Source organism: Cololabis saira, chromosome 20, assembly GCF_033807715.1.
Source record: "Cololabis saira isolate AMF1-May2022 chromosome 20, fColSai1.1, whole genome shotgun sequence".
Lineage (NCBI taxonomy): Eukaryota > Metazoa > Chordata > Actinopteri > Beloniformes > Belonidae > Cololabis > Cololabis saira.
Genome location: NC_084606.1, coordinates 8,589,711 through 8,601,987, shown reverse-complemented (window position 1 = coordinate 8,601,987; position 12,277 = coordinate 8,589,711). Strand labels below are relative to the sequence as shown.

Sequence of the window (12,277 nt, the reverse complement as noted above, 5' to 3'; positions counted from 1 at the left end):
TAAATAAGTTGTGTTTTTTGATCATTGTAAAGTCAACCACGGAGAATATTTATGTTGGGAAAATAAATTCAAATTTGTTTTAATCTGATCTCCGCGTGCTTAAATAATTTAGCGAGTCATATATCTCCTCCTCAGACTACTTTGCTATTTAAATTTTTTTTATTTAATCCAAGAATAGCCATTACATTACGACTTTATTCTCGTAATATTACGACTTTATTCTCGCAACATTACGACTTTATTCTCATTATATTATGACTTTATTCTTGTAATTTCTCCGTCGTAAGTCAGAATCTGAGTGTCAGTTTTGCAATGTATACAAACATATACCAACAGTATATACATAATATAATCCCCCCCCCACCCCTCCCAAAAAAAAATCAAACAGTCAGTGTGGAAAGTTAATACAAACAACTACATTAAGTACTTGGTGTGAGAGATCTATCGATATGGTTTAGATAAGGCTGCCAAATTTTCAAAAGGGTGTTTTATCGTTTTCTGGAACAATATGTGATTTTTTTTCCAGGGGGATGCAATTATTCATCTTAAAAGACCATCTGTCGATAAATAGAGGGGAATCAGATTTCCATGACACTGCAATGCACTTTTTGGCCAAACACAGAGCAACTTCCATGGATTTGAGTTGTGCACTGTTTAGAGAAGTTCTCCAGTAAACCCAGTTCAGGGTCCAGTGGAAACTAACTCCTGTGATCCTGGCTAAAGTGGAGCAGATATCAGGCCAGAAAGGCCTCATTTTGATGCAGAGCCAGGTACAATGCACACAATCTGAAGCACATCAGAATCTGAGTGTCTTTGTTGGGACGTTCTGATTCTGCCTTTGGAGCTTTAACAGGTTCTGGTACATGAAAACGTTTTCCTCTCAAGTGTCACGACACCTCGCTCATCTCCGGAGTTAAATCAGTGAAATAACTAATTGGTGTGAAATTCAAATCAACCTTCCACCCACCTCCACTGTTATGGTTTTGATAGTTCTTGTTTTATTTTGAAGCCCATCGGTGCGTCCGAAATGCCATACTAAACAGTATACTCAAAAAGTATGCTTAAGTTCGGTACACTTTTGAGTAAATATCAGTAGTATGCATTAATTTGGACTCACTACTCAGAGCCACACGGCACTTCCTGCCGTTGGGAGGGGGAGTTGTTACCATGGTAACAGCAGCACTTCCTGCCGTTGGGAGGGGGAGTTGTTACCACGGTAACAGCAGCACTTCCTGCTGTTGGGTGGGGGAGTTGTTACCATGGCAACAACACCTGTCACAGCAGCAGTAGCAGCACCGCTCCGCTCTTTCCCATTTATCCTGGCCCAAACAAGATGACATAATATAATATTATTATTATACTTAATATTATACTTATGACATATATACGTATCTGCATATCTGCATATCACTTAGCAACCAATCACCGCTGCATTGCATTGTGGGAAGTTTCTGCTTAGCTAGTGTCCATCAATCCACACTAATACATTTCTCCAGAATGAGTATGGATAGAAATACTATTGAGTACGTTCTAATGTTTTGGACGCACTAAAAAATCTCATATACTGTTTTTGCTACTCATTAGGGTGGAAGTATGGAATTTCAGACTCAGCCCATGTCTTTGTGTTTCAGTTTTGTCTTGATTTCCCTGTTTCCCTGTATCTGCCCTGATTGTCTGATTGTGTCTCGTCAACCCCTCTGTATATCTGGTCTTGTCTTTCCCTGATGCTCCCGGCTGCTCCGTACTGTTTGTTCCTCTGTGGTTTCAGCTCAGGTTTTTGTGTTTTGTAATGTTCATGTTCTGGGTTCTTGCCATCCTGCTCAGCAGCGCTTTTTGTTTGTTTGATTAAATAAAGTAGCATAAGAAAATAAGAAATTAACAAAGGGAAAAAACAGAAAAGTCTGAGTGTGGCAACTCCACCGTAGCATGGACGGGTGTATGGATAAAGCTGGTAAGAGGTCCGGGAATTGAAGCATCCCAAATCACTGTGTACCTGCTGGATCTACTGCCCTTACTTTTTAAGAACTCGTGCTTTCTATTATTTTACCTCTTTTCTTATCATTTTATTTCATTTTATTTGTTATTAATGTTTTAATTGTGTCTTGCCGCTTTTCATGTTGATGTAAAGCACCTTGTGTTGAATTGTGCTACACAAATAAACTTGCCTTGCCTAAATAAGGCTCCGTTTCCTCGTAGCAAAAACAGTGTTTTTTTCATGCGTTTTGGTCGTTTGTTTACAGAAAAAGGCTTTTTCATGCAAATAGACGATTTAACAGCAGGAAGTCAGAATGTGCTTCCACGTAGATCTATGTGTACGATGCTTCGGCGAAAGAAAAAAACCAAATGAAAATACCCCGTCAGATCACGCTTCCACATAGATAAATGTTGATGTCTATGTGGAAGCATGATCTGACGGGGTATTTTCATCTGTCAAATCATCCTACCTGCATTTATATGGTTTTTTTTCTTACGCCGAAGCGGAACACATAGATCTATGTGGAAGCACATTCTGACTTCCTGCTGTTAAATCGTCTATTTGCATGAACAAGCCTTTGAAAAAAAGGAACTGATATAAAAGAAACGGGGATCGTACGGTAGTATTTTCTGCCGAGGTATGACACCTCGGCAGAACACCGGCTCGACACGTCTCATTCATCCTGACGCACGGCAGAAAAAGGCTGCAGGAAGCCGCTGTGCATGCTCAGAAGGCTCATTCATATGCAAAAACATACCATTTATGGTATGAATTGGGCAACCTTCCAGCTGGACTGTGATTTACAAAGAGAACATTGTGTGCAAGTTTGCTTGCACACAGTTTTTTAATTCAGGATTTTTTTGTGCGCACGCCATTTTTGGCTTTTGGGCGCACGTGCACTTTTAGTATGAATCCTAGGCACTCTTTTATAAATGAGGCCCCAGTTCATTTACTCAATAATTTAGTTGAAATTCATTCATAACTTTCAATATAAATGGTCACGTTCGTTTTTTTTAATTCAGCCAGATTATTTATTAGACTATTCCTCCTCCTCTTCCTCCTCCTACCTGTCCATCCTCCTTCACCTCCCCCTCCTCCTCTTCCTCCCCCTCCTCTTCTTCCTCCTCCACAGGTGCAGCTCTGACTCATTCCAGGATCAGTTCAGTTGCGTCTCAGTGGGTTTTCTTCAGACTGCAGAATCTTCATCTTCAACTCTTTGGACTTTTTGAAAAAACTGTAAGTTTGAACTTTTTCTTCTCGAACTTTCCTGTTAGTTTCTGCTCCGTCATGGTTTGAGAAGGTTTTCTCTGCAGACTTTGGTCATTCTTGTGTCTGAAGACAAATCTGATTGTTAGATGACGATATTATTATTGGTTTTATTTTTTATCTGTTGTAGCCGTTTTGCAACAATGTGATTTATGTTTAAGAAGATTTATAACTTTTGTAAGATTCCTTTGGTTTTATATTTATTCTAACCAGTGACTAGTCCCAAAGCAGAATATTGCATTTCTATTGGCTGCTGTATGTAGAATAAATATACGGTAATTCAGTGAAAGTTTACAAGTCACTGGACCTTTGAGCAACACAGTCTTTAGACCAGCATACTTTATAAACGTTAAGGATTTGGTTCTGTATTTAGTATGACTTTTCAGTTTTTGAAGTAAATATAGAAAAGAAGAACTTTGCGCTAAGACCTTTCTTTTCCGTCATCGGTGCAAAAACCTTTCTGGTCCAAAGCTGGTGAGGCAGCAAAGCTGCTGCCACAGATCAGAGACACAGTGATGATCGATGATGATTAGTTTTTTTCATCAAGGAAAGTGTGAGGTGTTTTTATTTCCTGGAATTAAGCTGTCGTTTCCAGCATTAAAGTCAGTTTGGTTCCTCGAAGAAGTTGTTCTTTGGTGCTTGTGTAACTACTGAAGACGGCGTCTCTACATCCAGAAGTCTTTGTGACTGAACTTCCAATAGTATCAATGTCGACACAGAAGCTCCCAGAGGTTCATGCAGACGGGGTTAAAAACAACAGGCTGATTAACTGAAACATTTTTACTGAGAGAGGTAAAAGGAGTTTCTTCTCCAGGTCATAAGAGTTCTTAATCAAGAGAGACACACCCAGCACTCTGGACTCTAAACTCTGTCAATCATCACGCCTCATATCACATTTATTACTCGTTTGAACTGGATACGGCATGTTTATATCTCCTTATCTTTGCACATTGAACCGTTGTCTCTGCAGATAAACCTCTGAGCGTCCTCAAATTTACAGTAACAAGATTGTCAAGTTTCTGTAGTAAAAACTCTGTTCACAGAATCACATCATTGTTGTATCACACTTGTTCCAGCTAGTTAGAGCATGTTAGTCCTGGTGGACTGACTTGTTGGAGGACAGGCTGATTACTTTGGGACCCTTTCCAACATTTGAAGGGTACAAAAAGAACAAAAAAAAAAGAGCCAAGTGACCTCTACTGCTCAGTAGAAGCAAAAAACACAAAAGAGGAACAACCCAGAGCAGGATCAGCTGATGTGTGTTTCCTCTGCAGATGAAGGTGTGTGTGTGAGCTGATGTGGACGTGAATTCAGCCGAATGGATCATTATGAGGACAGGGAGGAGGGAGTCCCTCCCTCTAAAACCTCTCTGTGTGGGGAACATGAGAGTTGGAGCAAAGCTCAGAGGTGAGATGAGCATCTCTAACTGTCCCTGACTCTTCTGCATGTCAGAGCTCAAGACTCACGTCACCAAACATCATTATTACAGGAATCAACCTGGACCTGGATCTGGACCTGGACCTGGACCTGGACCTGGACCTGGACCTGGACCTGGACCTGGACCTGGACCTGGACCTGGACCTGGACCTGGATCTGGACCTGGACCCAGCTGTGTGTCCTTGAAGAGCAACCAGTCAAAGGATTATGTTATTACCTTCAAAGGACACCAACATTCTGCTGTAAAGAGGTGAGTGTATCTAAACACTTCCAAAGATTTATGTTTAATACTTTTTAAATAGACTAAATATTTTTATCTGTATAACTTATTTTTCATTTAAATAGAATAAGTACATTGAACTGTTGTCTTCTATCAGGGTCCATCAGAAAGGAGACTCTCTTGAACATGAACCCAGCTGTTTGTCCTTGAAGAGCGACTGGTTAAATGATAGATTAATATTCTTTAAAGGAGACCAACAGTCTTCAGAGAGGTGAGATGTATTTAAACGCATTAAATGTATTTAGATCAGTCCTCATGTTAGGAAACGTCCACATGTTTCTTCCTGAGTAGATCCATGTAGTCCTGGACCCCTGTGGTCCTCCATCACCTGATGGTGATCTGAACTTCCTCCTCATAGATCTTCATCTCCTGTCAGGAGCTTTTTCCTCTGGTTGACACATCTGGAGGTCTTACCTTCCAGAGGACTGATCCTGATGATGATCCAGAGTTCCTCTTACTGATCCTGATGATGATCCAGAGTTCCTCTTACTGATCCTGATGATGATCCAGAGTTCCTCTTACTGATCCTGATGATGATCCAGAGTTCCTCTTACTGATCCTGATGATGATCCAGAGTTCATCAGCTGCTTCATGTCTCCTTCAGTTGTCCGTCTTATTGATGTCGTAACTTTTCTTGGAGCAGAACTGGATCTTTTGAATGTGTGAATGAGCAGAGCTCTTCCTGAGGTCATGTGTACGTCCTCGTTGGATCAGCAGGACTAGTAAACCTTCACCACCACTGATGGACTGTCCTCATCCAAACAGGACTTCATGGACCTTCAGCTGCTGTTTGTCTCTGTGAGGACAGACATGATGTAAACTAATTCTTCCTGGTTCCTCCACAGAGTGGACCAGCAGATCTCAGAGCCTCCCAGCGGTCCGTCTGTCCAGCAGCATCAGACACAGCTGGACTCCATCTTTCAGGTCTGTACATGAACAACAACTGCTTCTCTATCTGTTCTGTTGATGTTTGTCTCCATGCTGGTCTCTGGAGACCAGTGGACTGTCAGTCTGTCCAACATGGACCTGATGTTTGTCTCCATGCTGGTCTCTGGAGACCAGTGGACTGACAGTCTGTCCATCATGGGTCTAATGTTTGTCTCTGTGGTTTCAGTCTGATTGTGTCCATGTGGTCTTCTGTTCCAGATGCTGGAGGACAACATTGTAATGTTTGTGAAGAACGAGCTGAAGAAGATCCAGAGGGGTCTGAGTCCAGATTACCCAGAATCCCTAGAGCATCTGTTGGAGGGTGAGGATGAAGAGCAGAGGAGCAGCAGAGAGGCGTTGGTGAAGATCACTGTGAACTTCCTGAGGAGAATGAAGCAGGAGGAGCTGGCTGAGCGTCTGCAGAGCAGTAAGAGGATTTCTATGAACATTTAAGCTGCCGGATAAATGACCCAGAATGCCTCAGGAGATGAACAACATTCACAGATCAGCCAGAACATTCACCCCCACATGGTACCACCGCCCCCCCTAGAGTAGCACCCTCCCTGTGCAGGACAGCATTAATATGTTTAACCCACCAACACCACAAGGTAACTGGAAGATTTTAGTCCAGGTTTTGCTCTTCCAGGAATCCTGCTGAATTCCAGATTGTCTTGATGGTTCTACAGATTATTTGATCAGATCATCAAATACTAAACCTGGAAAATCCACTTCACAGACACCACAACAATAACAAGAACCAACAACCCACAAACCCACAACCCATCAGGGCTGTACTGCTAACATCCTGGTACTAGAAACTCCAGGACCCCAGATGTTCTTGTCACTTCCACGTCCTGAATGTTCAGAGGTGTTTTGGTGGTAAAAGTGATTCTACTCTTTTTTATACAGCTCATCGTAACGTTAGAGCTGATCAGTGTCGGTTCACATCCTGATTCTTTAGGAGAATTAAGTTGAACTTTATGAAACACTAATTGTTTTTTTTTCCACTTTTATTAAGGTACTTCTGCTAAAGTGTGTAAAAAGCAGCTGAAGTCTGAGCTGAAGAAGAAGTCCCAGTGTGTGTTTGAGGGGATCATTAAAGCAGGAAACCCAGCCCTTCTGGAGCAGATCTACACAGAGCTCTACATCACAGAGGGAGGGACCGGAGAGGTCAACCATGAACATGAAGTCAGACAGATTGAAGCAGCTTCCAGGAAACCAAACAGGGCAGAAACAACCATCAGACCGGAAGACATCTTTAAACTCCCAGCTGGAAGAAAAGGACCAATCAGAACAGTGATGACGAAGGGAGTGGCCGGCATCGGGAAAACAGTCCTAACACAGAAGTTCAGTCTGGACTGGGCTGAAGGCAAAACCAACCAGGAAATCCAGTTCCTGCTTCCATTCACCTTCAGACAGCTGAATGTGCTGAGAGAGGAGAAGTTCAGCTTGGTGGAACTAGTTCATGCATTCTTCTCTGAAACCAGAGGAATCTGCAGCTTTGAAGAGTTCCAGGTCGCGTTCATCTTTGACGGTCTGGATGAGAGTCGACTTCCTCTGGACTTCCACAACTCTACAATCGTCAGTGACCCCAGAAGATCCACCTCAGTGGACGTGCTGCTGACAAACCTCATCAGGGGGAACCTGCTTCCTTCTGCTTGTCTCTGGATCACCACACGACCCGCAGCAGCCAATCAGATCCCTCCTGAGTGTGTCTCCATGGTGACAGAAGTCAGAGGGTTCACTGACCCTCAGAAGGAGGAATACTTCAGGAAGAGGTTCAGAGAAGAGGAGCAGACCAGCAGGATCATCTCCTACATCAAGACATCACGGAGCCTACACATCATGTGCCACATTCCAGTCTTCTGCTGGATCACTGCTACGGTCCTGGAGAACGTCCTGGAGAACGTCCTGGAAACCAGAGAGGGAGGGAAGCTGCCCAAGACCCTGACTGAGATGTACATCCACTTCCTGGTGGTCCAGGCCAAACTGAAGAAGGTCAAGTATGATGGAGGAGTTGGGACGGATCCACACTGGAGTCCAGAGAGCAGGAAGATGGTGGAGTCTCTGGGAAAACTGGCTTTTGAGCAGCTGCAGAAAGGAAACCTGATCTTCTATGAACCAGACCTGAGACAGTGTGGCATCGATGTCAAAGAGGCTTCAGTGTACTCAGGAGTGTTCACCCAGATCTTTAGAGAGGAGAGCAGCCTGTACCAGGACCAGGTCTTCTGCTTCATCCACCTGACTGTTCAGGAGTTTCTGGCTGCTCTTCATGTCCATCAGACCTTCATCAAGTCTGGAGTCAACCTGCTGGAGGAACAAAGGAACACAGAGACTGAGCTCTATCAGAGTGCAGTGGACAAGGCCTTACAGAGTCCCAACGGACACCTGGACTTGTTCCTCCGCTTCCTCATGGGTCTTTCACTGGAGACCAATCAGACTCTCTTACGAGGTCTGCTTGAACCAAAACAAAGAAGTTCACAGAACAATCAGGAAACAGTTGAATACATCAAGAAGAAGATCAGTGAGGATCTGTCTGCAGAGAAAAGCATCAACCTGTTCCACTGTCTGAATGAACTGAACGCTGGTTCTCTGGTGGAGGAGGTCCAACAGTCCCTGAGGTCTGGACTTCTCTCCACAGATAAACTGTCTCCTGCTCAGTGGTCGGCTCTGGTCTTCATCCTACTGTCATCAGAAGATCTGGAGGTGTTTGACCTGAAGAAATACTCAGCTTCAGAAAACGTTCTACGGAGGCTGCTGCCGGTGGTCAAAGCCTCCAAGAAAGTTGTGTAAGGACGAACACGGACACATCTGTTTTAGTTACAATCACATGTTGTGTTCTTGGAGGAAACCAGTTAAATTCACTATTCAACTAAGTTCAGGTTCATGTGGGACCAGTTCTCATCAATGATTCATCTCAGGCAACTGTACATGCAGAGAAGAGAAATGCAGCGATCACTATGATCCATGCTCATTGATTATTATTTGAAATAATAAGCATTTATTGATATATCATTTATTTTTTTGTTAAATGACAATCAACTTTTAAATAACCCCATCATTTCTCTTTAATCTCCTCTGCAGGTTGAGTGGTTGTAACCTCTCATCGTACATCTGTGCACATCTATCCTCAGTTCTCAGCTCTCAGTCCTCCAGTCTGACAGAACTGGACCTGAGTCACAACCCCCTGCAGGATTTAGGACTGGAGAGGCTGTGTCCTGGACTGGAGAGTCCACACTGTCACCTGGAGTCTCTCAGGTTAGAATCCACTAAGTGTTCAACTGCTGACCGTTAGGTTTGTTTGTTTGGTTGTTTTATTAGATCCCTGTTAGCTGCTGACCTTTCACAGTAGTCTCTCTGGGGTGTCGTCAGAATCATCAGCTTGAAGGTATTATCCATGATTTTAGAGAGCTAGCAAGATTTGAAAGTGGCACCTCCTCTAAGCCCCGCCCCCTCCTCCCCCTCCCGTCAGCGCTCCATCCAAAGCCACGCCCCCACAAACTTTGGGGAACGCGCATTTGCAGGAGTCCAGTTTTCCAGGACATTTTGGACAGCACATTTTCAACAAAACTACCCCATGTCTCATTCACCTGTAAGCGAGGCCGGTTTTAGGGGGGGCAGGGGTGGGCTGTGCCCACTCAAACGTGCATCCTGCCCACCGGCGTCTCCATCCCGGCAAGAGTGGAGAGAAGAGAGAGTGGAGAGCGGCTGGCGGTGCGCTGCAGGCTCTAGAGCCACAGCTACGGCGTAGGCTACGGCGTAGGCTACGGCGTAGGCTACGGCGTAGGCTACGGCGTAGGCTACGGCGTAGGCTACGGCGTAGCTGTGGCAACAGAGCCTGCACGGCACCGCAGCGCTCCGCCAGCAGCACTGGCGCTCTCCACTCTCGCCGGGATGGAGACGCCTCCATCCCCACGGACCCCCATACTGCTTCCGAGCCAGAGCTGCTGCAGCTCTTCAGTGCGGCTGCACGTGTCCCTGTGGGCTGCTGCTGCTGGGCGGAGAGTCCTGCTGCAGCAGCCCGGACCGCTCTGCTCCCCGCTCTTACACACAGCGGGGACCGAGCCGCTCTGGAAATAACTACATAATAACTACATACTGGGGGTCCGTGGCAGAGGGGAGGGAGGGGGGGTTACACTGGGACACTGTGAGCCCAGGAGGAGTGGACACGTCGGGCTGGAAGCGAGTGCACGCATGGGACAGGGGGGGGAAGGCATGAAGGCATCTGATTGGTTCTTTCCCCCCCTGCCAAGCCTCTGGTCCTGGACCAATCTGTTTCATTCGGACCAAATGAAACAGGGCTTAGGCTTAGGCTACCTTGTTTAGGAGGCTTAGATGAGGTGCCACTTTCAAATCTTGCTATCTCTCAAACATTGAATACCCTAACTTTAATTACAACATTATCATTAATTAAAATACATACAGTGCCTTGCGAAAGTATTTGGACCGCTTTAACTTTGTGACCTTTTGCCACATTTCAGGCTTCAAACATAAAAATTTTTAATTTTTTGTGAAGAATCAACAACAAGTGGGACACAATCATGAAGGTGGAACGAAATGTATTGGATATTTCAAACTTTTTTAACAAATTAAAAACTGAAAAATTGGGTGTGCAAAATTATTCAGCCTCCTTAATTTAATACTGTAGTGCCACCTTTTGCTGCGATTACAGCTGCAAGTCGCTTAGGGTATGTCTCTATCAGTTTTGCACATGGAGAATTTTTGCCCATTCCTCCTTGCAAAACAGCTCAAGCTCAGTGAGGTTGGATGGAGAGCGTTTGTGAACAGCAGTTTTCAGTTCTTTCAACAAATTCTCGATTGGATTCAGGTCTGGACTTTGACTTGGCCATTCTAACACCTGAATATGTTTTTGTGAACAATTCCATTGTAGATTTGGCTTTATGTTTTGGATCATTGTCTTGTTGGAAGACAAATCTCCGTCCCAGTCTCAGGTCTTTTGCAGACTCCATCAGATTTTCTTCCAGAATGGTCCTGTATTTGGCTCCATCCATCTTCCCATCAATTTTAACCATCTTCCCTGTCCCTACTGAAGAAAAGCAGGCCCAAACCATGATGCTGCCACCACCATGTTTGACAGTGGGGATGGTGTGTTGAGGGTGATGAGCTGTGTTGCTTTTACGCCAAACATAACATCTTGCATTGTTGCCAAAAAGTTTGATTTTGGTCTCATCTGACGAGAGCACCTTCTTCCACATGTTTGGTGTGTCTCCCAGGTGGCTTGTGGCAAACTTTAAACAACACTTTATATGGATATCTTTAAGAAATGGCTTTCTTCTTGCCACTCTTCCATAAAGGCCAGAAATGTGCAGTATACGACTGATTGTTGTCGTATGGACAGAGTCTCCCACCTCAGCTGTAGGTGACCTCTGACCTCTGCAGTTCATCCAGAGTGATCATGGGCCTCTTGGCTGCATCTCTGATCAGTCTTCTCCTTGTGTGAGCTGAAAGTGTAGAGGGACCGCCAGGTCTTGGTAGATTTGCAGTGGTCTGATACTCCTTCCATTTCAATTTTATCGATTGCACAGTGCTCCTTGGGATGTTTAAAGCTTGGGAAATCTTTTTGTATCCAAATCCAGCTTTAAACTTCTCCACAACAGTATCTCGGACCTGCCTGGTGTGTTCCTTGTTCTTCATGATGCTCTCTGCGCTTTAAACTCTGAGACTATCACAGTGCAGGTGCATTTATATGGAGACGTGATTACACACAGGTGGATTCCATTTATCATCATTAGTCATTTAGGTTGTTGTGCGCGCCCATATGCTCATGTGAACTCTGAACTTATAAAATGTATGAACACTTTGTGAATGTGTATATTCAACTTTGAAACTGCTCAGCTGAAAATCGGCTGTAATGTGCCTCCAAAAATGGCCACCTGGCCATGAACTACAACCCCCAGCATGCCTTGCGTGGGGGGGTGGCACCTACAAGCGGCGTGCATCCAATCGCAATGAGGCACCGATGACGTCACCGCAGCGCGCGTAGGATCAACACGCCGCGCTGCTCCTCCATTCTGTCTCTTTTTCCTTCATTCAGCTGGCGGGTCAGCACGTCTTTTTGGCTCCGGGCCAAAGGGACCACGACCTCCCCCCCAAAGGGGGGGATAAGAGGAGAGGTCTGCAGCGTGTTCCGGCCGGAGGATCAGCGAGGATCCACGGCGCTGCATCCCTCTCTCCCCTTTTTACTGCTCGTTCATCTTGCTCTTTTTTCCTTCATCAACCGGTGGGCCAGCACGTACTTTTGGCTCCGGGCCAAGGTCCCATCTTCCTTTCTCCCCCCGGCTGGGGGGAGGTGTAAGGCCCCCATCGGGCCGCTCCGTTGGACCTGCAGCCCGTTGAAGCCGCGGTGCGCGGAGCCGCTCCCATCAGCTCTC

General features: G+C 45.1%; 1 protein-coding gene across 4 annotated transcripts in view; it reads left to right on the top strand.

Annotated features, from left to right (window-relative positions):
* The first annotated feature begins 3,113 nt into the window (after positions 1-3,113).
* LOC133420212 (NACHT, LRR and PYD domains-containing protein 12-like) overlaps positions 3,114-12,277 on the top strand; it is a 41,046-nt gene continuing 31,882 nt past the window's right edge. For all 4 annotated transcript variants that reach the window (XR_009770588.1, XR_009770589.1, XM_061709820.1 and 1 more), the window contains exons 1-8: positions 3,114-3,211; positions 4,516-4,648; positions 4,731-4,928; positions 5,056-5,169; positions 5,804-5,882; positions 6,105-6,312; positions 6,904-8,674; positions 8,970-9,143. Coding sequence is in view for 2 of the 4 variants with exons in the window: in XM_061709820.1 (XP_061565804.1) it covers positions 4,560-4,648; positions 4,731-4,928; positions 5,056-5,169; positions 5,804-5,882; positions 6,105-6,312; positions 6,904-8,674; positions 8,970-9,143 (2,633 nt within the window). In the remaining 2 variants the exon portion in view is untranslated. The remainder of the gene's footprint in view (positions 3,212-4,515; positions 4,649-4,730; positions 4,929-5,055; positions 5,170-5,803; positions 5,883-6,104; positions 6,313-6,903; positions 8,675-8,969; positions 9,144-12,277) is intronic.